A 26420-nucleotide genomic window follows, 5' to 3' on the forward strand; every position below is an offset into this window, starting at 1 on the left:
CTTGTCTGATGGCAGAAATCTTCTGAACCTATTAGAAAAGATGTGTAATACCAATCCAAGTGGATAGGAATGAGATGTAATATGTCATTAAGCTGTGAATCTAAAGCGTGAACTGCAACTAAGAAACTGGGGTGTTTTCAACTGGACTTAAGAATGCATTTTACATACTGAGTTCGGGCCATTTCAACAAATCCATTTCAGGACCACCCTATTCCTCACAGGAAGGGCTAAGTCATTCACTTCCCATTTAGCGTCACCTCTTTATTCTCCACTGGCCTACCTTCTCTCCTTTGCCTTATTCTTTGAACTCTTATTTCTTTTGGAGTTCACTTAACCCATCAGGAATAGAGGTTAGAATAGTTCCTAGTTCTTTTTTATCTTTGTGTCCCGTCCTTTTTCAGATTCCTTCCTTTTTCTCTACTTCTTCCCTCTTCTCATTTTTCCCCTTTTTTTCTCTCCAAACCCCAATCAGCTCTCCTGTCTGTGAATCCCTGTGGTTTTTAAAGTTTATACATGCAACCTAATCCTGTATTTTAGTCTTCTCTAATGAGTACTCCCATGTCTCCCCAATGAGATAATATTCCACTCAAGGGCAGGGACCATATCTTCTTAGTTTACTTATGATTTTCAAATTTGTTGCTGAAAAACTTAACAAAACAATAAAGCTCAGTGAATGTGGTTCTTTTTCTAAGAAGATATACCAGGGGCATGATGTGGATGTGCTACAGTAGCTAAAACCAGTGGGAATCTTATGAATAGTAAGGTGGGGCCATTGACACTAGTGTCTTGTTGACATCAGTAAAATATATTGAAAGTATTAATTAAGATAATGGCATCACTGGATTCCTGTCTGATAACCAGTAAGTTTGTGCTGCAACAAGAGATGGTTGTGGTGTTTGACTACAGCATTTAGCATAGTTCCTGCCATACAAGACTACTCTCTCTCTCTCTCTCTCTCTCTCTCTCTCTATATATATATATATATATATATATATATATATAGATACTTTGTATATTCATAAAATAGATGATTAAGGTCTATTTTAGAAACATAACAATTTGAACAATTTAAAAATGAGTAATTAATAACAGGCAGTGACTCTGATAAAGGAAGTAAAACAAAACTAAACTGAGGTGTATGAAAATACTTCCAGATGCCATTTTTACAACTGCAATGATTCATTCCTTAATTCAATGGCTGAAACATCTCCAGCATTTCCAGGAACTAGGAAGATATCATTTTAGGGTCAATGCAGAAGCAAGTGGTTTTGGTCATTTGCAAATTGGCTAGTATTTTTTTCAACATTCAATAGATTATTTGAATAATGTCATGCTGTTAAAATTGGATCAGATATACTTGGGAAAAAGTGCCCAACATTAGTAAGAAAAGTACAACAGAAAGAAACATTTTAGGTGCTAACTGTTGATCTGTGGTTTCTCAAAATTTCAAGTATAACAAGTGAAAATCAGAAGATTTCATAGTAACCCTTCTTCTGTCCACTCTCCCTGGAAATGCCCCCAGTTTTATTACTCTGGAAAGGTGAGATCTTGCCCCAAGTCATGAAATAGTGCTGTGGTAGTAGCCTGCCTGCAGTTCTGATTTTACTTTGTTCAAGAGAACACAGGGAAAGGATTATGAAAACCAATATAGGTAAGCTTAGCAGAATCTACTCTGATGGATTTTGGCTTGGGGAGGGACAAAGCAGACCTATCAATCTATTACTACGGCTTCAATTTCCCTGGGTTAGAGATGCTTTCCAAAATGAGAAATCATTCCTGCCCACTAAGAGAAACTACCACTGTAGTCAGTTTCCTTTCCTGAGTAAATACAGGTAAAATGGGGCACCGACCCTCCTTTCTTTTCCCCCAAACCCATTAGACTATTTCCCCCAAATGTAGTCTAATAAGCTTTTTGAAAATTGTGTTTCCCCCAAACACAGTCTAATAAGCTTTTTGAAAAATCAAGTGGAAGAGCTAGTAAATGAAACGGGAAGAAAAATAGAGCAAGTAACACTGGGGCTTCCTCGCTAGGCTTTGATATTTGAGGCTTGAAGATAACCTCACATTTTGAGTTATTAAGCCTGCGATTCCTCAGGGGGAAACTTTAAATGGGCCAGAACTCACTCCCAAGGGAACAGTGACTTTCTCTGGTCAACGATAAAGCTGACTCATTATATGGAGGCTCTCTCAGGAAGTTCACTGTCAGCCATTTAGGAAACTCCACATATGGGCACATACTAGAGAGGTGCTGATGTGATGATCTCCACAGCTAATGGAAGAGCCTCAAAACCAATCTGTTCAGAAAATAATGGATTAATGCAGGGGTCCTTGATGACCCTGCTCCAAGGCCAAAACTGGTGTGTGTTCTCATATGTTGGTACCTGTGCCTTACAGGATGTTAAATATTTTGACCATCATTTTTATATGAGTGAAAGTCTTATTTAAAACAAAATAAAACAAAACAAATCACTTTTTGAAATGGAATAGTCAGGTATACATTTGTAAGTTGATTTCTGACCCCCCCCCCTTTTTTTTTTTTTTGAGATGGAGTCTCACTCTGTCACCCAGGCTGCAGTGCAGTGGCGTGATCTCAGCTCACTGCAACTTCCGCCTCCCAGGTTCAAGTGATTCTTCTGCCTCAGCCTCCCGAGTAGCTAGGATTACAGGCACATGCCACCACACCCGGCTAATTTTTGTATTTTTAGTAAAGATGGGATTTCACTGTGTTGGCCAGGCTGGTCTCGAACTCCTGACCTCAGGTAATCCGCCTGCCTCAGCCTCCCAAAGTGCTGATATTTCTAAATCCTACTTCTGACTTAAAATGTTTCACAATTAGGAAATATTTCAAGTGATTAGAAAAGTCAGAATATAATACTACAGACCATCATGCATACACCACCAAAATTTAATAGATGTTATCATTTCCTTCATATATTTCTTTCTTTCTTTCTTTCTTTTTCTTTTTGAGATGGAGTCTCACTCTGTCACCCAGGCTGGAGTGCAGTGGCGTGATCTCGGTTCACTGCAAGCTCCACCTCCCGGGTTCAAGAGATTTTCCTGCCTCAGCCTCTTGAGTAGCTGGGATTACAGGCACCCACCACCACGCCTGGCTAATTATTTTTTAATTTTTATTTTTAGTAGAGACGGGGTTTCATCATGTTCGCCAGGCTGGTCTTGAACTCCTGACCTTGTGATCCGCCCATCTCGGCCTCCCAAAGTGCTGGGATTACAGGCGTGAGCCACCGCACCCCACACATATCTCTTTGTTAAAAAGGAAATTATATGGATATAGCCAATCCCATCTCCTTATCCCTATCCTCTTTTTCCTTCTCCAGAGGTAACTACTGTCCTGAAGTTAGTGTGTATCATTCCCATGCATGTTTTTATACATTTTCTACATATGTATATGTCCATGAATAATATATAGTATTGTTTTTGTGCTTTAAAAATTTATGTAGGAGATGGATGACAGTGATGGCTAAACAATAATGTGAATGTATTTAATGCCTCAGAACTGTACATGTAATAAAATAGTAAATACTATGTTATGTATATTTTACCACATAAAAATACGTAAATTATATTACACCTTACATATCCTTTTGCAATTTTCTCTTTTATCCATGCAACATTATATTTTTGACTATTAATGGTTTTACATGCAGATCTAGCTCATTCATTTTTACTGTTGTATAATGTTCCATCATTTGACCAACCCCCTGTTAATGGATTATTAGGTTGTTTCTATCTTTTATACTATAGTTAATATCATAGCACATGTCTTATGCACATGTGTACTTGTGACTGTCCATACACTTTTCTTCAGTCAAGCACCCTCTAGCTCATCTCTCTGATGTTGCAATTTTTCCCCTTTAGTTGAACGATGAATTTTGCAAGTAAACAGAATTAAATTAGGGCTGTGTCTGTACAATAAATGAAGTCTGAAAGAAGAAAATTTGAATACAGTCAAACAATTTTGAAAACAAAATGTTTATTACAAATCTTGAAAATAATCTACTTAATAATAGTTACTAGCTTAAAAAAGTATTTTAATACTTATTCTCATTCTCATCATCATACTTTATTCGGTACTTAATCTGTGCCAGGCACTGTTTAACCCATCTTGCGTCATTTCATCCTCTCTAAACCCATAATGAAGGTAGGTACTATTTCCATTTTACAGATGAAAAAACAGTGGCTCAAATACGGATTCAAAATAAATTTGAACCCATTTTTATCTGTACTATTCCAAAGTCTCTGGTTTTAACTACTGTAAACACTTCCTAAGTTTTCCAAATTTCACAGGGCTCAAATTGGAGAGGCACATGGTATGATTTAAGGGTCACTAAAAAGTCTTCCCACCTGCCTTAAATATATTATATCTTTATGACAGGAAGATTTTTCCAGCTGGACACAAACTCTAGAGATGTTAAGAAGATATATTGATAAATCTGACCATATGAAGTTAGAAAATTCCATAGGGTTAAAAAAAGAGAGAAAAATCACAAGCCCGGAAAAATATTTGGAACACATATGAAACACAAAGGGATGTTCTTCTTAATTTCCAGAACAGAAAGGACAACAGCTCAGTAGAAAAACTGGAAGAGGATATGAAAGTGAATTTACTAAAAAAGAAATACAAATGGTCACAACAGATATGAAATGAGACTCAAATTCATTGATAATTAAAGGAATGGAAATTAAAGTTACAAGCTACAAGACACCATTTCCTGCTGATCAGATGGGCATACATTAGGAGGTTTATATTGAGAGCTGCTGAGGGTATTGCAAACTGGCACTCTGATACACTATTAGTAAGATTGTAAATGTGTTCAATCTTTTGGGAGGACAATTTGGCAATATCTACTACTGCTAAAAATTAACCCTATGTATGTACTTACAAAAGCGCTCCAAAATATATGAACCAGGTTATTCATTGCAGCACTATAATAATAAAAGATTAAAAACAAGCAAGAAGTATATGAAGAGGCAACTGGCTTAATATATTATGGTGTATCCATACGTTATAATATCGTGCAGCTCTTAAAAACAAAGAGGTAGGTATGTACCTGCTTTTATGGAAAGATCTTCAAGACATATTATTAAATAAAAGAATCAGGGTGAGGAGTAATCTATATGGTATGGTTTCCTTTTACGTAAGGGAAAAATATATATACAGGTCCGGAAGGAATCTCAAAAGCCTGTTAAAATTGGTTATCTTTACAGGGAGAGACCTGGGTATGTGGGTTTGTGGCAAAGAAGCCTGAAATTTGTTTTGTATCTTTCTATATAGTTAGAACTATCAAACCATAGACATTTATTACTTTTACATTTTTATGTTTCAATGTCAATAGCGCTTATCTAGATGGGGGAATTGTGGGCCTTTTAAATTTTTCTTCTTTCTGCTACTCTTTTAAAAAAATAATAAATGTAATCTAAAGATCTTTTACTACTGGCCTGCCAGGATTCCTTCAAGGTCTTCCATTTAGGTTTCTTCCATGACTTATGGTATTACCCCTTCAGCAGGTCTCCTGTAACATGCTCAGGTGGGAGTAACCCATTGTCAACCATCAGTACTATGACACTCCTTCTTGGAGAGCTGTCATCTATGAAAACAGAGAGCTGAGTCCTCAGAAATCGGGCCATCGGACAAGACAGGGTGTGTGTGTGAGAAAATAACATACATGTATTTTAAGAAAAATACAAAAGTTGCATTTTATTTAATAACTAGACATCATCAACTCAAAAAATAATATCTGGTCTTTTGTTGAATTATAATAAATGCTCAGAAAATTAAAGAGAAGAAAATAAAAGTCACTTATAATTTCTTATGCTCTTAGTAGCAATTATCATTGCTAACATTTACATATACTCCCTTTCAAACTTTCTCTCTCTATATATAAATATATAATATATAGTAATATATATTATATAACATATAATTTACATATTATCCTTATACCCTTACAGATGAGGCAGCATACAGTACATACAGCTTTGTGTCCTGAACTTTTCACTGAATGTTATTTTGTGAATATCTTCCTTATATCTGCAGGGTGTACCAAGGTTTGGGGGAGCGGGTGGGAGTGGTTGGTTCTGGGTATAGAGAGTAAGGGGAAGTGCATTTTCTGTTGAAATCTTAAAAAACAATAATAAACCTGGTGAATAGTAGGTCTGTTTTAACAATCAACATTCGCTGGAAATTCTAAATAACGTCAGTGATAAAATACTCCTACTACTGTCCCATCCCCCTTTAGTATGCCACTTATATCCACCCAGTTCTGATTAGGGAAGAGAGGAGACAAAAAGGTGGATTTCTATCTAGGAGACATAGGCTGAGGGCTGCTGCAAGGGGCTCAGTGTTAGCCAGGGAATCACTGAAAGATGGGATGAAGAGGCGACATTTCAAACATCCCCTATTTCTGCTTAGATCTGTCCAGCTTAGTTAACTTTTAAACATATGCTTGATGTTAAAACAAAACAAAACAAAACCAAAAAAAAGCACCTGACTATGAGTCACTCCTGTTTTTTTTTTTTCTTTTTTAAACAAAAAAACCCAGAAGCTGTCTTTATGTTGCATTTAACTTATGTCATTAATGATGCTGTTTGTAAGTGCCCTGAGTAGTGACATCTATAAGCCCTGGGCTAAAGTGGCCAAAAATGCAATCAATTGTTCAATTATAAAATAAAAAAATGAACGTCCTTACTCTATTTCCAGCTGTGTTTTAGCCTGTGACAGTGTTAAATTCATGGATTTCCAAAGAAATCTTAGTTTGCTTCATGTTGTTTGAATTTTACACTGTACAACTACTAATTTATCCAGTATTTCTGGAGGATCAATGAAGCTAAAATGATCTTTTATGACTCCGCTGGTGTGGAGTGAATATTCTGCATTCCCTGGGAAGTCAACACACTGTAGACTTCAGATTTCTTCAAAAATCAGCAAAGCATGCTAGACTCACCAGGAAATGACTTCCCAATTTCTTTAATTTTATAGTCAGCTCCTTGCATTTGATAATTGTGAAATTACTGGACCATCTTGTATTGATGGTGGAGAAATATGGAGCCATGATCAAAGTTCAACTCTAATACAGCTTTATGTTTTAGAATCTTAAAAACAAACATTTTGTATGGAAAGAAATGTCCTAATTAACTTCTGAAGAATTTGTACATTAAAACATCTTACCCTGCTGGAGAAGACTGATAAAGCAAACGTACTACCTTCTGCTGAAGAGAAATTGTATTTAGAAGGAACTTGCTATTCTCATAAAACTTTTAACAGGAAGAAGTGAATCAAATTCCTTAATTACCATTTTATGGTTGGTAAAAGGGCAAATTACATGCCATCCATTTCTAAACTTCTAAATGTCTCTGGTGCTTTTAATTAAAGCTGCCATCTAGAAACTACTAAAGCAATTTTACACAATTAGTTATTTATAGGTTACCATAATACACCACTCAAAATATGATTTAAGTGATTTGCAGCCTGTTAGTGTATGATCTCTATCACTTTTTTGGCAGGGGTGAGGAGGACTCTTCTTTTTCATCAGCTGAGGCAGATAAGAAAGGTGTGACATTGGGGAGCTGTGGTAGGGAAGCAAAGTTATTTTGGCTAGCGATCTTAAATAAAAAGAGGAACCACAATTCCAAGTTGTCAGTCTTTGCATGTAGGCGTCCAAGTTTCATTCTAGACAATACTGCAGAGGTGAAGTATATCAGTGCTATTCCTCTACCTCTTCCCACTTTGCAGCTATTCTGCCACATACCTAGCACCACACTTCTCCACGCATGCTACCTTCAGTGGTTCCCATCTAGGCTTGTCTTCCTCAGGTGATCTTGTCAATCCAAACATATCCATCTTCTGCTCCATTCCTTCCAGGCTCCCATAAAGTGTTTTAATGAAGAATTAATATGCTGCTCTCATAGACAATTCCCTGTACTACATACTAAGTTCACATCTGAAGAAAATCCTTATGGAATAAATATAATTGTGAAATAGTAGGCTGCTAAGGGAATTACTTTAGTTAGATGGACCTTGTGGGGCTCCCCAAAATACAACATATACAAGGAACCAACACTAGAATTGCTGCATCTCAAGGTGAGGAGGGGTTGGCTAGTCAAATCACATACAACATGTGAATTCCATCCTACCTTGACTCTTGCTTCTTCTGTGGCACCCATCCTACCTAGAAATTATCAAGTCTCAGATTGACCTACAAGGACATGTTTCCTTCCTTCCAAAGTAACTTATTCCATATGTGGGTCACTATTATAATTATTATTACTATAGCAACAAAACAGCAAGACTGATCATAACAGCAGGTAATACTGTTATGTAATACAGTAACATACTTTATGCTGGGTGTCACACTAGGCAATTTACATACATTATCCAACAACTCCGTTGTGTAGGCACTATTACTGGTCTTCCAACTTTACAGATGAGGAATCTGAAGCTCAGGGAAGTTAGGTGACTTGCCTAAGGTCACATATTTAATTAGCATTGGATCTGGGATTTGCATCCATTTCTGTTTGACTCCAAAACCTGAAAAATTATCTACCATGGTATCTGGCCTCTAAAATATTACCTCTGTGTTTGCTAGAATCTGATGCATACATGAAAATTAAGACAAATGCGGAAGAAAAAGTCATTTAATAATGCATCCGTGGCTTTATAAAATTTGAATAAACTTAATATAGATCTTCTCAACCATGGATGATACCTAGACTAGACAGGCAATGAGCCAAGGCTAGATGTAAGTGCCTTTCTTTTGTCTGACTTCTCTCACCAACAGCTTATGGCTTTGGGATTGCAACAGAACAGGCCGGAAGGTCCTCAAGTTCCAATTGCTGACATAATCTAAGGCCAAAATCTTTTGACTACCCTAAGCAGATGCATTAGATGAATTGTGCATTAAAACCAGGTTAAGCTCTAATTCTGGATGCATAATAGGCACTAAACTCTTCTGTTAAGGTTACAGTAAGCTGAGAGACCAGTAACAGCATTAGAGACAGAAAGCCCCCTAAATGAAAACAGCACAAGAACATTGAGGGATAAAGAACAAATATTTTGCCTGAATTTTAATGCTTTATCAAACATATTTTTTTCAAGATGTTTCTGATTCTCAAACAAGGTTGTTGGAGTAAAATTCTCATAAGAAATGTCTTGAAACTAGGCTAGGAATTTGGCCGTGGGTGGTAGAATAATGTCTTACCCAGAAGAAAGACTTCAGTAAGTACCTCTCCCAAACCTTTCACACTTACACCCTCATTTTCAGCAGAACAGATCCACTTCTCTGAGAACACTGAGACTATCAGGATGAAGAATCATCACTCTTCTAGCTTCTCCTACCTACAAACTTATCCTCATCCCTATACCCTACACATAACTGCTTCAGTCTCCCTTCCTATTCTAGGCCTACTTCCTTCCAGTTTCCTGCATGCTTTGATTTATTCCCTGTCTTCTTTATCTTTCCATTGACTGATAAACATCGCCACATCTCCCCTTATAGAAAAAGGCTTCCTGAGCTCATTGGCCTCCCACAATTTATCACTCCCCATCTCTCACATTCAAGCTTCTCAGAAGAGTGATCTTTACCAGTGATATTTATTTTCTCATCTTTCATGGGCTCATCAAATGACAAAAATCTGGCTTCCACCTCTACCACCATCCAAACCACCAATGGCAGGGTCACCAATGAACTCCTCATTGCCTAATGCAATAGCTACGAATGTGTGACATTCGATGCTGTTTTTCACACCTCCTTGAAATTAACTACTCTCTGGCTTCTTGGACAGTGCGCTCTTTTGGTCCACCACCATTTTTTCTGAAGGTTTCTGCTCTGTTTCCTTCATTAGATCCCCTTCCATTGCCAATCTTATACAGATGAGTAAGTACTCCCTGTCATTTCTTTGCCCCAGTTTTGCTCCAGTGCATTTATTACCCTGTCACCAACATTATCAAAAATGCATGCATAAGGTGGACATCTCTCCTGTTTCAAATCCTTTCCCTATAGGATAAAATTCAAACTTCCTTTTATTGCTTCTGCCCCCCTTTCCTATTACTCTCCAATATTCTTACTCTAAGAATATGGAATTATTTGCAGTTTCTTAAATATACCATTCTTTTCATCCATGCTATGGCTTACCCGTAATTTTGTTGAGGGCTGTCCCTAGTGTCGATCCAAATGACTTTGTTACCAAGATGGATCATATGCTAAAGGAATTTAGGAAAAACCATACCACTTCCATTGAACAGGAGAACCAAAAGAACATTCTATGCCTGTTTCTTTACTACACTCTCTCCCGCATAGACACCAGTGACATTAACAAAAAGTCACCGATTATAATCTTAGCATCTTTCCATTAACCCCAAATATAACTTTTCACAATAGCATGCAGATGACAGGAGAATGAGTAGGGCTTCAGGATGCGCTTCAACTAGATCTGGATAGGGACAAAAACAGATTGGTTGTGTCTAGACTTTATTATTCCCAGATTTCTTAATTTACAATAAAGTTAAGATGAATCCTGTAAGGTTAGTGTCATGTATACCCTAAAAACACTTTTGGAAGCCGTCAAGATTTAAGGATCACTTCCTTCCTATGGAACAGCTCAGAGACTGTTTGCACTTGTCTGGATATTGCCTAAGTTCTGCTCCTGCTGAGTTCTGAGGTCAGTTTGCCTGAAGATGTACATGAAAATAGAGATATAACCCTTGGTAAGGTCCAAGAGAACCTAATTAAGTCATTGATTAATTTCATCCTGTCCAGTCACTCCTTCACCCTCTGTATCTACTTAAAAAAATAAATGCATCCAGCTTGTCACAAATTTTATTTTATATCCCCACCTAGTACCATTTCACATTCTGCTTAAGTACTTGGTCATCTATTACATGACTCATTAGTTTGGGTTCTCTGTAGAATTAAAGAAAGTTGCAGTAAAAATAATAAATGGAACCTAAGTTTCAACTACATCATCCATGCATGTTTTAAAAGCATCTTTCAAAGTCAATTCAAACTCATATACAATGCCAGGGATTAGTACTCTGTCAACCTCTTTTCTAAACTTTTTTTCTTTGTCCCATTACGTTGAAGTATTGATGAGTAAAATGGCAAATGTTTCTCTTTACTGGGATTCAGATCAAAGTGCATAAAACTGGATCAGATAAAGACTTCCTCCCAGGAGAAGTACCCAGGGGCTATCATATGAAATTCTATTTGGCGACGCTTCCATTTCCATTTTTCCTTCAAACAAAATTTGTAGTTACTACTGTAGTCAAGAAATTTAATAAAATGAAGGTTTCCTGCCTGTGTCCCTTAAGGAAAATTTGGTGAAGTTTCTAATTACAGAATCTTCCAAAGAGAAGTGACAAGGTTTCCTGGAGATTTATTTGAATAATTACATTTACAGAGTACGTAAATGCTATCTATGTAGTGCACTATGGGTACACTACTAGGTCAGACAAATCTGAGAAATTGTTTTAATAGGAAAAGGAAACTAGACTAAAAGTTATTTATCTTATAAATAAAAATATTTTGTTCCCATTGAATACATGTCCTCAGATTGAAAAGCATTTTTTTCCTAATATTTCCAACCTTTCCAGAGATCATGGATTTTAGCAGAAAGGCAGACAGTGTGGTATGGTGAAGTAAAGCGTGGCCGAGGTGGGTGGATCACGAGGTCAGGAGTTCGAGACCAGCCTGAGCAACACGGTGAAACCCTGTCTCTACTAAAAATACAAAAATTAGCCAGGCGTGGTGGCCCCTTCCTGTAATCCCAGCTACTCAGGAGGCTGAGGCAGGAGAATCGCTTGAACCTGGGAGGCAGAGGTTGCAGTGAGCCGAGATCGTGCCACTGCATGCCAGCCTGGGTGACAGCGAGACTTTGACTCAAAAAAAAAAAACCAAAAAAAAAGGCATCATGGGTTTTTCGGAGTCAGGCAGACCTGGTTTGAATTCCAGTGTTGTTATCTGTAAACTGTGTGATACTGGGTAAATTTCTTTTTTAAAAAATAACTTTTATTTTAGGTTTAGTGGTACATGTGCAGGTATGTCCGGGTGAATTTCTTAACCTGTCTGATTTTCTATTTCCTCTTCTGTACAATGGGAATAATACTATTTACATCATGCATTGTTGTGAAGATCAGAGAAACTGTGTGTAAAATATCTAGCACAGCGTATGGCACACAGTAGGCACTGAGCAAGTTATAGTTACAGTTATTTTAATACATTAGAGCTGAAAGGCAGATCATCCTGAGCCCTTCAGTTTACAACTGAGGAATTTCAGGACCCAGTGTTTAAATGCCCAATGTCATAAAATTAGTCATTGGCACCATTCAGCCTGTCTATCTTAGTGTTCAGCTAAATGAAACCACAGTGAGGTACAGTGACTTGCACAGAGTCATTGAAAGAAAACATGGGCATTACATGTATTGAAAACGAAAGTCCAGGCTCCCTCACCTGGTATTTACCAAAACTTGCTGCCATTGCTAAACAAAACAAAACAAAACAAAAAAACACAAACAAACCAAAAACAAAACAAAAACCAAACCAAAACAAAAAAATCCCATGGCTTCTGACCTGTTACCTTTTGCTGACTGGTTTTTAACCCCACTGGATAATTTACTCCGAATTTAGAATGAATGATCTCAAAAGCAAATTTTATTTCATCCTATTTTTAGAATAGATTTAGAGAGTAAATTAGCTGTCGTACAGATTAACATTTATTTGCGTTACCTTGTATAATTAAGGACATGTTGGGGAGCCTTCCTATAATTGCAATATGTTGCTTGTTAAAGTCTTAGAGCAAGCTCTCTTCTCTAACCTAGAAATGGTGCTCCCTAGATGTACATTTCCATTTTCTACTAATCTACAGCTTTTTTTTATTAGCTTCTAGGTGGAGGGAAAAATCAAACCTCTCCTTAAAGAAATCCATTAAACGTTTGCTGTCTACTAAGTGGAAGGAAGAGGGAGCTGATGTACAGGGTCATTTTTAAAGCAAAAAACAAACAAATTGGGCCTTCTTGAAAGACAAAGAATCTGTAGGAGAACCTCAAAGATGAAATGAGCAATTAGCAATACTTTCCTCTCATTTTGTACACTGTAATAACTTTTTGCATGATTTTTCCTTTTATGGAAGTCTATGAAATCGCCCTGCAGCATTTCATTTAAAGAGAATCTCACTTCTAATTCACTGACAAAGGTGAGTGCTGACTATATTCAGCATGGAGATACGTGCCATAGCTAGGCACCTAAGTGTTCTGACCAGCATTTTTAGAGCAACTGATGGCTGGACATAGGTTCTACCATCTGAGTTATTATAAAGATCACTAACAGGGTCTTCAAACATTGTTAGCATGGTTGAAGGAGGTGTGGTGGCTACCTAGTGTGAACCACACATCCCACTCCTTTAAGCATTCTAGTTCACTCACTGTATCAAAGCAGATGTTGACAACACCAGCTTCAGGAACGTTATGTGTAAGCTGTCCCGGATGGATTAGACATTTAGCTGTCTGAAGTCTGGGCTAGATGTTCTCAGGGCTCCTTATTGCTTTGGAATGAATGAAGTGTACCAGATTATGGCAAAGGAAGCTCTTGGATAGAAACATGAGTAAATCAAGCCAAAGGAAAATGTAGTAGTGGCTATGACAAGAAGAAAAACTTAGTTTAATATTAGCTTTAATAGATACATAAATTTCAGCACTCTCATTACTGATGCTTCAAGAATTCATGTAAATCCTGTTCATCAGCACTTTATTATTGCTGCTTTCCAAGAAAAAAAAAAAGCTGAAGTGAACCAATTATTTGCTTTATTTGGAAAAGCTGAAATATTCATTCTCTACGTGGCAGGTTGAATGTGGTAGTTGAGGTGAGTGGTTCTCAAACTAGCAGCAACTCAGGAGGATGTCAATTTAAGGCACAATACAAGCTTGATTCCTCTATACTTTTTATGCAGAAATCTTTATAATACCCTCAAGAATTTTAAACCTGTGTAAAAGGTGAGACTCAGCCTAACGTATTTTCTTGAAAGATGAGCTGATCATATGTTGCACCCGAGTTATTTATTCATTCATTAAATATATATTGTGGACCCACTATGTATAAGGAAAGAGCTGGCACAGAGAAATAAAGAAAAAATTTACCATAATACTTGGGGGGGGGGGGCTGGTGTTCCCTTAGGGAAAATAAATCACTCCCTGTAAACACCACTGAAATTCCTTTTAGGAATTCCTGGAGTAGATAAGAGTTACTTAATTGATCAATTACACAATAAGTATGTGTAGTGGGTCCCACACTATGCTAGAAGTTGGTGGGGAAGTGGGGAAGATTCCAAAATATTAGATGTGGTTTCCCATCTCAAGCAACTTATTTCAGTAGAAAAAATCTCCCATTCATGAAAGCACTGGAAGCAAAAGAAGGCAAAATAAAATCAAGTGCTAATTGTGTAGTGTAGACACTGTTAAATAAATTCAGATTTAATGGTATGGGGTTAGCCAGAGGGGCTTTATAAAAGACAAAGGCCTTGAAGAAAGTGAAGGCTTTAAACTGTGATACAAGTAGGAATTCAATCCCAATATAGCAAATGTCAAATGGTTAAAGAGTAACCTCTTAAAATTTAAAGTAATAAGCGACCATCTAATAAATTAAACACACTGATCTCACTACATTTATTGGCATGGAAAGACGTTCATAATACATTGTGTGTAAAACAGGTTACAGAAAAGCATTGTATAATATGATTCTACTCTTAGAGAATTAAAATATCTGATATGCATTGAAAAAGTCTAGAAGGATAAATACTAAAATGTTAACAGTGGTTTTCTATATAAGCCTACAGTGGTAGACTTATGGGTGATTTTAATTAAATTTTTTTGTTCTCCCTTTTCTAATTTTTCTGCAACAAATATTTGTATTATTTGTATAATAACTAAGAAAACACTGGCTTTGTAAGCCAAGTAAAATGAATAATTTCTAAAAATCACTAACATAAATGCACGCATGTATGCATGCGTGCAGACACACACACACACACACACACACATCTTGGAGATGGAACTGAGAAAAGCAGTTAAATAATTAAGATGGCAGGGTCAATGATATATGATGACAGACTTAAAAGTTGACTATCCTTCAACTTTGTGGCCTAAGATTGGCATATGATTCAATCCAGAAAATCCAGAGGTTAATTGGGAGACACAGATTTGCTCACTAGATTCTAGGCAATTAAATTGAAGGTTGGTCCTTGAAGACTGAGAAGTAAATTTAGGACAAATAAAAATAAGGCCAAACTCCCACAGAAGGCAACAGAAAAAAATTGAAATTTGTTATTCTAGAGGCATATCAACTGAAAATATAAGTAATTTCCAGAATGATTCAGATAAATTAATGGAAGAAAAGTTCATTGAAGATTCATAATTTTGTTAAGCAAAAGTCAGGAACGTTTAGGGTCTGTGAGATATTCAACATACTTAACAGTGGTGGAAGATAGGCACAGACCTTATCCCAAGCAATGCAGGCTGAAGAGCCAAAGCAGGGGCCTGCAGGTTCTCTGCTGGGTCAGGTTAACCCTTTAGTTGCTGGACTGTAGGGAGTTTCCAGGAGGTAACTCTGGGGCGGGTTGGGGTGCCAGGGAGGCACTCTGAGGGTTCTGGCTAATATTTATCAACTAGAAAAGGAAGCATTTCATTCTTTTAATAACAGTTATAACCATACTAATGTATATTGGCTAAAAATGCATTATGTGCCTTGGATGTGTCTACTGGGACAGACTTCAGTATTTTGACTCTTAGAGGCAAAATATTGAGATTAGTGGATGGGCTAAAGTGTGGCAACAGTCTCAGGATTTTATAAAGTCAAATAAAATCTTTAGATGACACAAGGGTGTGTGTGTGTGGGGGTGTGTGTGTGTGTGTATATATATATGTATATATATATATATATTTTTTTACCTCGAGGGCTATTCAGTGAAGCTTCCGATGCTCTCCCACCATCTCCACAATGACTCTGGTCAAAGGGAAGGCACTGATCACCAGTTCCTGCCACCACTTCAAAATTCTTGGACAGATCTTTCGTCTCCACAAGAGATTTCAACTTGTAGACTTTGCGAGTATTGGTGTCTGATAGATAGAGTGACTCAGACACAGGGTCCATAGCCAGATAGTATTTGTGAGCAGGACTTGTGCTAAGGAAGAGAAAAGTAAAGTTATTCAAGGCAATTTTTCAACATGAACCCCCTGGGCTCAGCCTTTTGTCACAAATGGAAAAATCTTTTGATAGATGAGTGAATTCATTTATCTTCCTTCTTAAGTATCAAAGAGAGGGATACTTCTCTGTTTTTCTAATAGTGGATCTAAGTATGAAACAAATCTAATGTGTACTGCTAACCTATAATGATGCTGACATTCCAATACCATCCATTTGGGGGTAGAAAGAAACAGAATACAGGAAATCTCAGGAAATAATTTTTCTCTTATTATCCATACTGTTATCCAATTACCTACTAGATGACTTCTGGGTGCCTCAGTCACCTTAAATTCAACATATCCAAAACAGAAGTTACTTTCTTTTCCTGCTTTCCCCATCCCTCATAAACCGACTTCCTCTCTCTTGGGCTTCCTGCCTCACTTGTGGACAATACATCCTCCCAGGCCCCAGTTGTCAATTGAAAGGCATGTCCAAAGCTCAAGGAGTGTCACTAAGGGAGGATCATGTTGGAGATATACTGCCAAACTTCTTTGCAAGCTTCCCTTTTTCAATTGACTACCACACTTTTCTAATCTGTTTTTTGTTCTTTCAGGACATAATGGAACTGGTTATATTTAACCTTTTTAAAGTTATAATGGCAATCATATGATTGTGTAATCACATAGTTATACCTCCTAAAAGTGACGCTAAAGTTACTTTGTTTGGATTTTGGCATTCTTAAAACTTTTCTATTACATATTCACATGGAATCTCAAGTTATTTTTATCTGTATAGATGGCTGAGTTTGTTTATTATTTTGATTCTTCCTAATTTCAGTTTTTCAATGACTACAATAACCTTAGTTTTGGAGACATTTTACTTGAACCTAAGGTTCGTGTAATATTGACATCATCCAAATCCCAAATGTGGAAGTCATCCCTAATCCCTCTTTTGCTCTCCACATGCAATTGTATCTGTAAACTAACTTTCAGAAACATGGTCATCTTCCATCCCTATGCCATTACATTAGTCCTATCTTTCATCATCTCTGGCCTGGAATATTTTCTATAGATCGACATGTAGGATGTGTTTTTGAAATCTTAAATCATTTTTTTCCATGCTGCCTGCAGAGTTATTCTGATCATTTGGCTCCCATCTTTAAAAACTTTTTAATGTTTCTTGGTGTGTTAGCCAAGCCTTTCCTCTCTTAGTTCATTCTCACATGCCTTTTGAAGCTTTATTTGGGCATCATGTCCTGAAGGAAACTTTCCCAGCCTTCCCTTCTCCAGTCTGGGTTATTTGCATTATCTTACCTCTATTCTGGGGATTACATATCATATTAAATTATTTGTTTACGTGTTGTTTGCATCTCCCTCTCCTGCCCTGCCTGTTGCAATAAAGCTTGGTGGAGAGCAATCTTGTCTTGTTTATCTCTGATATGCTCATTGCCCATACCTCTGCCTAGCACCCAGTTGTCAAAGCCAGAAACCAGAAGCCATTCTTTTCTACCTCCTTCTTTCCACCATTTCCCACATCCAGTGAAAGGTGGTTTTTAAATTCTACTTTCTAAATTCTTCTCCAGTCTGCTCACTTCTTTTTATCTCTTCCATTATTACTCTAAGGCCTCATTATCTCTCATCTGAACTACTTCCTTGGTACCATTGCAGTATTGTGTATTTGTTTACTAATTCATTAAAAATCATTTACTAAGTGCATACAATGTATCCAAGAACTGTGCTATGTTCTAGAGACCTACTTGTGTGCAAGATACACACGGTTTCTTTCTTTATGAAACTCACAGTCTAGTGGGAGAGACAGATAAGTAGACAGGATATGACTACCATGAGTCCAAGTGTTATAACAGGAGAAACAGAGGGAAAGAAATTAGTAAAGAGGAGGGACTTGTGTCTTAGCAGCACCTATCATATGGTATTAGCATTAGTTTTAAAACTTATTAAATGAAGTCCATACTTATTAGATTTCCTTAGTTTTTACCTAAGGTTTTTCTGTTCCAGGATCCCATCCACGATAACAAATTATATTTAGTCGTCATGTCTTCTTAGGCTCTTCTGTGCTGTGACAGTTTCTCAGACTTTTCTTGCTTTTGATGACCTTAACAGTTTTGAGGAGTACTGGTCAGGTATTTTGTAGAATACCCTTGACTGAAACGTGTCTGATTGTTTTTTCTTATAGTTAGACAGGGATGATAGGCTTTTGGGAGGACGATCACAGAGGTAATAAAGTGCCATCCTGCTCAAATTATATCAAGGGTACATACTACCAACATGATGTACACTAATGGGTTTGACCTTGATCTCCTGGCTGAAATAATGTTTGTCAGATTTCTTCACTGTAAAGATACTCTTTCTCCCTTACTTTCCACACTTTACTCTTTGGAAGGAAGTAACTATGCGTAGCCAACACTTACGGAGTAGAGAGTTATGCTCCACCTTCTTGAGAGTGGAGTATCTACATAAATTGTTTGGAACTCTTCTAAATGGGAGCTTTATCTCGTCTCCATGTATTATTAATTCAACCATTTATTTATGTCAGTATGGACTAAGGGATATTTATTTTATACTTTGCATTAAATCCAATGCTACTTTATTTTGTTGCTCAAGTTATTCCAGCTTTAGCCATTGGGAGCTCTTTTTGTTGACTCATGTGTCCCTTTGCCATATCCCCATCAATGAGGGATTTTTTTTTAGCCCTTCCTTACTTTCTGGCACTATAAGATGCTCTGGGCTCATCTGCTATACCCCCTGCCCCAATCCTAGAATCAGCCATTTCTCCAAAGACCCCCCCCGGTTCCCTTTATTGGAGGATGGTATTAGAAACCAAGATCTTGGTGCTGGGTGTAAGCACTGTTTTTTTTTTTTTTTTTTTTCCCCTAACATATCTTTCTCTCCAACTACACTGTGAGCTCTTTGCAGGCAGGAACCATATTCATCTCTCTATTCTCAGTGCCAACAGAGGGCCTGACAGGATTGGTGCTTAGTAAATGCTAAACTAAACTGAACTGCAGGATATAAAACTAAGACATAAAAGAGTTCAGGCCTTGCTACTTAGGCAAAATGGAGGGGATAGGGTAGTCAGAACAATCAAGATATCTTTAAGGACCGGAATGTTATTAATTGTATTTGTAATTATATTTGCCCTCCAAGCATATTTATGTATGTTAATAATAATCAGGCTGGCAAATACTAATTTGAGACTGTTTATAGTTTTAATTGGAAAAAAATACGTTCAATTGGAATATTTCATTTTTTCCTACTTACCTTCATCAAGTAAGAGAATCCAGTAGATTCCAGGGACACTTCCAACCCTGGAACCACGATAACGGGTGCTGTAAATAAACTATGAAGGGCCCCAACAAACCCTAGAATTGATTTGGCAGCCATACCAGACAAGGCATCTCTGTGGGAAAAACTGCTTCAATAGGGGTTTGAGTAAAAGTCTTTACATATATAGTTAAATTTTTGCCTTCAGAATAAAATTTTTCCAATGCGCTCAGATCTTTCTAGAAAAAAGAAGGGGTCACAACCCTTCTCTGAAACAACTACAATACTTTGATAGCCAGTTTGTGGAGTTTCAATTCAGCCAGATTAATCATGCTTTGTTTAGGAAGAATCCATAGGCTATTTCTCCAAGAGAAATGCATTTGCACAAAAGCACTTTGGAATGCAGTACATTCATTCATTATTGAATACCCCCAATGTTCCTGTGAGGAAAGTTAAAATTAGCAATCTCCTCAAATCTCAGCCGGGGAAACCCAGACACATAGGGAGCTTGTCCGGGGTCACTAACAAGTTTGGGCCTAGACCAAGATTAGACTAGATTATATGTGATTTTGTGTGCAAAATACCATCAGAATACTCTTGCTCTGAAGGCAGCAAAACAAATCAGTGTTCCTGCCTTCTAATGAGCAACATGTCCTATTTTGCTCAGCCAGACTGTTCTTAAACTTTGTGTACTAGCCTTTAGAAAATAGAATAGCCCAACATACCGAAGTCAAATCTAATCAATGTTATTTTCTTGATAGCCAGCAGTCAGGAAGGTCCCTCCTATCAATATGTAACTTGCCGTTTTATGCCATTTCTCAAGTGTACTTTAGTTCTTTTTAGGTTGATTTCTTTCTACTTTCTGAAAACAAGCCATACCTGAGAAAGAAAAAACCACTGGACTATATTCCAATTTGCTTTAATCCCTTGTGTCTCAATGCAAATTGCAATTCGAGATATGTGAAGTTTCTTTTACAACTTGGGTGTTAGGCTTACTATCACCTTTTGGTTAGTTTTACATTCAAGCAATGCCCTTCAACTTAGCAAAGATCACTTCATTCATGCTAGTTAAAATCACATAGATTGTTAAATGGGCAATTAATGTTTATAATTAATACTGTGCAACACTTTACCAGTAAGCAATTTGACAACCAACTTAATTTGCTTAAGGAATCAGTTATGCCAAAGTAGCAAGGCTGATCTTCTGTACTGGCATTTAGGAAGTGGCATTGCCCAAATGAAATCCAGATTAGAAACCCCATCAGTGCCATTTTGATGACAATTGGCATTCAGAAGTGAACAAATTCAATTTTCTCCTTTGCAATTTCAGGTAATTTAGAACAGTTCTGACAAGTGTAATGCATAAACACATTGAATAGAAATATTCATTCTGATTAATTTCAGAGCTATGTGCCATTGTCTGTAAATGGTCATTTTAAGGTTTTCCTATTACTTCTTTTTGTGGAAAAAAATAGAAACAGTGAGGTCAAATAAAAGAAAAAAATCGTATTAAAGAAGGTCATCATGATCACTGTCTCTTAATACACTTGACAACTATATTTCTGGATCTAGGGAGATTGCTGTATTACCTCTCTCTCTACCTGCAATTTGAAAACATCAAATCTATTTGAACTTATCAACTCATTTGTGTTATCACCTTAGGGAAACATAATGAGACTTAAGGCCTTGCTTTCCCATGAAGTACTGAACTGTCAGCTTTCACTTATTAATTGTTTTCTTTTCAGTATATTTTGATCCTCCAGCAAATCCTATATAGTGGACCCCTCTTCTTTTGGAAGACACTTACCTGAGTTATAACTTCCAAATTTATGTTCACACTATTCTTTAACCTTATTTAGGAAGAAAAATTTCCCTATTAACACATTATTAAGAGGTAGTCTCATAGGCAAGAGGGGACATTAGGTAGCTGCTGATGTGATTTGCTTACCTATGTCTGGTATCTCTGTTTCTAGGGTGCACAAGGTATCCACGAGTGGCAAGCAAAAGCAAACAGAGAGTCATCAGTATCATTGAACAAGCCAAACCTAACCAGACACACCAATTCCTAACTCAGATTGTGGCATTTAGAGAGACTTTATGGGGATCATTTAGTCAGGCGTGCAGGCCAAAGTTGATCCAATCCCTCCAGGCTTTGCCTCCTAAGATGGTGTCAAGGCGATTGCATATTTTGCTTGGTGGATGTGCAAAGTTCTAAGGCAGATTTTTCAAAAGGTTCTCTCTGGGCCATCTGCATCAGAATCACTTGGATTCTTGCACTTGTGCACTTCCTAGGGTTCTCCCTAGCCCTATTGAATCAGAATCTTGGGTGGAGGTGGGGCCTGGAAATTTTATTTTTAACAAAGTTGGCTGGCAATTCTGATACAAAATAAAATTTAGGAACCATTGAGCTAAGGGTTGAAGAAGCAGCCACGGCAGAGGGACTAACCATTTTAGGCTTTGGTTTGATAGCCATAAGCACTCTATCAAAGTGTAAAATCACTGTTTTATTATCAAGTTGTGTGTACAGACAGACATCCCAACACTAACCCTAAGCCACTTACCTGATCTCAGAGATAAGATAGGAACATCTGTTGTGCAAATTCCTTAGCAATATTAAAAAGCTCCTTAACAAGTTGAAACTGTAAGAGTTTTCTTTTAGACCATGACGGAATATCCCTGACATCAAAACTGCTGATCAAAACAACTTCAATAAAACACATTGTACATCAACTATTAGGGCTTTGTGTCTTCCAGCCATCCATGCTCTAAGGGGCAACTGGGGTAGGCGATAGAGGATTGTTGGGCCAGAAGAAGGAGAATACTTTGGTGGCTCCTGATCTATAAGCCTCTTGGCACAGGGTATTGCCTAGGGTATTTCATGATGGGACCCAGTATGAGGTTTCTCACACAGGGAGTGTGGTCTGTGTATAGGCCTGACTTTGGGACAAGTCTGCCCAGAATTAAAAAGCTATAATCATCTGTAAAATACTGTCATTTTAATTTTTAAAATCCTTTTAAATCTGGCCCTATGTCATTTTTAAAACATAAAGATAACCTTTTTTTAAAAAATCTAAACTAGGTCTTATTCTTTGGAATCTCAGGGAAGAAGAAAATATACAAAATTTTTCATCTGAAACTATCTGCTACAACAGATTCAACTCTTTTTAAAAAGAACCTCTCTGAGATTTTACTAGTTGGGCCACAGGTCAAGGTTCACTGACTTTTCTGTTTCCTTTGCTCATCTCAAACAGGTAGGTAGCCTGTAGGTTGAAACAGGTGAACTGATAAGGATGAGGAGCTCTGATTAGAAACCTGGCCACAGGCATTTGTGCCTCTTTCAATTTGTTTGTCTCTAGACACTTTCATTTGCACCTCTTTCAATTTCTTTGGCTCTAGACACTTGCCTGTTTTTGTGGCCTCTAAATTATACAATGAGTGTGCTTGAGGCTAGCTGTAATTATTGTGACATAGGTGATCCTCCTGAAGGAAGTTTAGTTGTGAAAGTACTAGAAAGATCTCATTAAAACATGGTTTAATCTGAAACAGATTCTCATGGTACAGAACCATTTGTGTGGCTACAAAGGGTTTTGAAATTCTTACATGATGGTAAGGAGTGAGAGGGGGATGGTTTGACTTTCTTGCAGCTGCTTCTGATTCTGCCAATAATGTCACTGTGAATTTGGAAAGATGTCCCATATTATGCAGAGCAGCTTCTCTCATTAACATCTCAGAGGGAGGAAGTGAAAATGACGGAATTTATTTCCAGTGTGTGACCTTGTTCTGTCTCAGAATTACTTTTCGTTAAGGATTTAGGACTGAGCCACCACCAAAGTCAGTCTGCTATCTAGCTACCAACTGACTACATGCTGAGGTGTCAGTGTGTGAGCTCTTCACAAGGGCCTGGGCCCATCCGTGGGCACCACCACCTGGCAATGGACCAACTTGAAGCTTGCCATGAGTTAGGAAGAGAAAGAAATGGAATTTCAAATCTTTTTAGAGCAAGACATGCTTCCAATGTTAGAGTCTTTAAGTTGACCTTTGATTTTCTCAAGATCCAGGTGATGAAAGGGTCATGTACTCTTCTTTTTTAATTTAAAAGAAAATTATTGATATGATTTGTATACCATAAAATTTACCCTTCTAAAATGTGCAATTCAGTGGTTTCCAGTACATTTAGAGAGTTGTGTAGCCTTTATCATTATTCAATTCCAGAACATTTTCATCACGCTATGAAGAAACTCCATACCTATTTGTGGTCACTTCTCATTTTCCCCCTCCCTCAGCCCCAGGCAACCACAAGAATGCCCTATTCTAGATATTTTGTATAAATTGAACCATTTAATATTTGTCCTTTTTTGTCTAGCTTCTTTCACTTAACATAATGTACCATCTATTCCTTTTATATTTTTGTAAGGTAAAGAATGGAAAGGAGGACATATGCCAATTTTGGAGCTGTTTTCTAGTGACCTGGCATCATGGGAGTTTGAGTGGCCTGCACTGTGGTGGCTGCAGCCCTTTACTTGTTCTTCATGCTGTTCTCAGCTTCTTTTCATATTCTTGGCCAGAAACATTTGACATTGAAGAATGGTCTGCCCTTCCTGCTCCTCTTTCCCTTGTCTTCTTCCTTTGGACATCAGAGCATACTCCTGATTGTCACTGACTTATCAGAGATTCCAACTCCAGCCACCCTCATCAAAGACTACCTTCCCCCATGCTCTGGCTCTGTTCCTTGCCCTTATCACAACTTACCCGTCCTGTTTTAGGGCCCTGTTTTCAGCTAGCAGTCCCTTTGAAAAGCAATCTGATGAATGAATCCATATCGAGGGACTCATGAATGCTTTTAGCTTGATGAGCCATTCTAAAAGAGGTTCATGTTTTGGGAAATCTTAGAGATGCAATGTTTCAATTCAAAGGAACATATTTCTTAGAGTGAAATTTTTGGGCACCATGGAAAGCCAGTGAAGACATCTTTGGGTGAGGTGGAGGGAATCCTTGAGTACCACTGCTAATACATGAGATCAAACTGGGGAGGTAACTACCTATTTCATCTACATGTAGTGCTTCTAGTATTTGTAGCTCCAATGCTGTTGACAAGAGGATGGTTCATGGCCATTTCTGAGATATTTGTAGAGCTCTCAAAGCTCCATTTCCATTTGTTCCTTCAGCGGAGAGCTCTACAAGTTCTCCTGCCTCTCAGCATTCTAACTGTCCCTAAATGGCTGCTATTCCAGTTCTACTCCATTCCCAGTCAATGACAGGAATCAAGTCCAGAGCACAATGAATGAAATATTAAGCAGTTGCTGGAAAAGAAACGGGAAAATCTCAAGAGAAATTTTCATGTCACATTGACATTTGTTGAATCCAAATTACTTAAGATACCAAGAAGCATTTGCCAGGCTCTTATTTTCTTATCTCTTTCATTTTTAAGGGAAAGACAAAATAAATATCTAGAGAATAACGAAATCTTGAACAATAGCAGCATGAGGTTTTTATAAAGAATAAATCATTTCCAGTCATGCTTAATGGGTTTTCTAACAGAGTTGTGAAATTAGAAGATGAGAGGGGTACAGGGGGATATTACATTTTTGAATTCTTGCAAAGCACTTGATATGGTGCCTCCTGTTTTTACTTATATAATTATCCCTGTTAGTTTCAGAAAACTTAAAAGTGGTCCTGAGGCTATAATAATTTAAAAAGTCAACTAAGTCATAATTGATGAGAAATAGTTGAAGGACTTGTAGATGTTTAGACTGAGGAAGAGAAAGCTCAGGAACCAATGACAGCTCTCCTCACACTTGTGAAAGTTTGTCAGGTAAAAGAGGGAAGTGACTTATGTACTGTTTTAGATGCTACCATTTGCCACTACCGAGTGAATTTTTCACAAAGGCAGATTTTGGCTGAATATAAGGAAGAATGTTTTAACGGAGCAGTCCAAAGATGCAATGGATCTTGAGAAGTACTAAAGCTTCCCGTGACTGAAAGAGATCAATGTAGAGACAACAAACATCAGGCATGGATTGGGCACAATTTTACACCTGATACCCTCATGGATCCTTCTAATACTAAGCTAACAAATCTGTGATGTCATTTTTGTTCTACTGAAATCTGTGGGTGTGTCTGCATATATATATGTATGTATACATATATATGTGTGTGCATACACACACACACACACATGCATATATAAGTATCTATCTATATATATAAATACAAGGAGCAAATCCCTAGTGAAACCAACACCTAAACTGTCCCACCTAGAAGTGAATCTATCTTAAAATTTTTTTCAAGGGATATATTTTTAAAGTCACAGAGGTTTAACTGTATGATCTTAAAAGCTTTCCTTCTTTATTATCTTACCTCAATCTCCCACTGGAAAGAAGCTTTAAGATGTATACATATGAATGAAATCTGCAGGAAACAGGCAAAGGGGTACTATATACTTAAATAATAAGAAATAATATTGTTTCTCTTGGCAGATTTCTAATGATAGTGATATTGCTGACTTTTCCTTTTCCTCCTTGTTCTACCAATGGGGGACTAGCTAGAGGAAATAAATGACTGGCAACCAATGAAAATGAAGTTATTTTTGAGGTCAGATGTTTCAATTGGAAAGAGTTCAGATCAATAGGGCTGAGGCAGAAAATGTCTACAGTCTTCCAATCTTCAAACTTCCAAGGACATCTGGAATTGTTTGGTGTGGTCCAATATGAAACAAAAGGATCTAGAAGGGCATCCATTAGGGGCAAACTATATGTCCTCCCAAAATGTCATCAAACTTTGGGCTGAGAGCTACACATCTGTGGATCTCTAAACAGGTTAAATTGTATGTGTCATGTAAGAGGATGTTCAAGTATAAACCTGAAGTCAATTTTATAGATAGGGAAGAGAACTACTAGAGAACACAGTAGATCATTTACATAATGAATAACCTGACAGGATCAAAATCTATAAGGCT

General features: G+C 37.4%; 1 protein-coding gene across 3 annotated transcripts in view; it reads right to left on the reverse strand.

Moving 5' to 3' along the window:
- The window catches only part of TENM1 (teneurin transmembrane protein 1), a 605674-nt gene that overhangs the window by 96682 nt on the left and 482572 nt on the right, over nt 1-26420 (reverse strand). For 2 of the 3 annotated variants that reach the window (XM_025372420.1, XM_025372419.1), the window contains exons 21-22: nt 21414-21434; nt 15950-16182 (exon numbers count right to left, since the gene is read on the reverse strand). In XM_025372420.1, the coding sequence (XP_025228205.1) occupies nt 15950-16182; nt 21414-21434 (254 nt within the window). The remainder of the gene's footprint in view (nt 1-15949; nt 16183-21413; nt 21435-26420) is intronic. The other variant, XM_025372421.1, reaches the window with a different exon arrangement.

This window comes from Theropithecus gelada, chromosome X (genome assembly GCF_003255815.1).
Source record: "Theropithecus gelada isolate Dixy chromosome X, Tgel_1.0, whole genome shotgun sequence".
Lineage (NCBI taxonomy): Eukaryota > Metazoa > Chordata > Mammalia > Primates > Cercopithecidae > Theropithecus > Theropithecus gelada.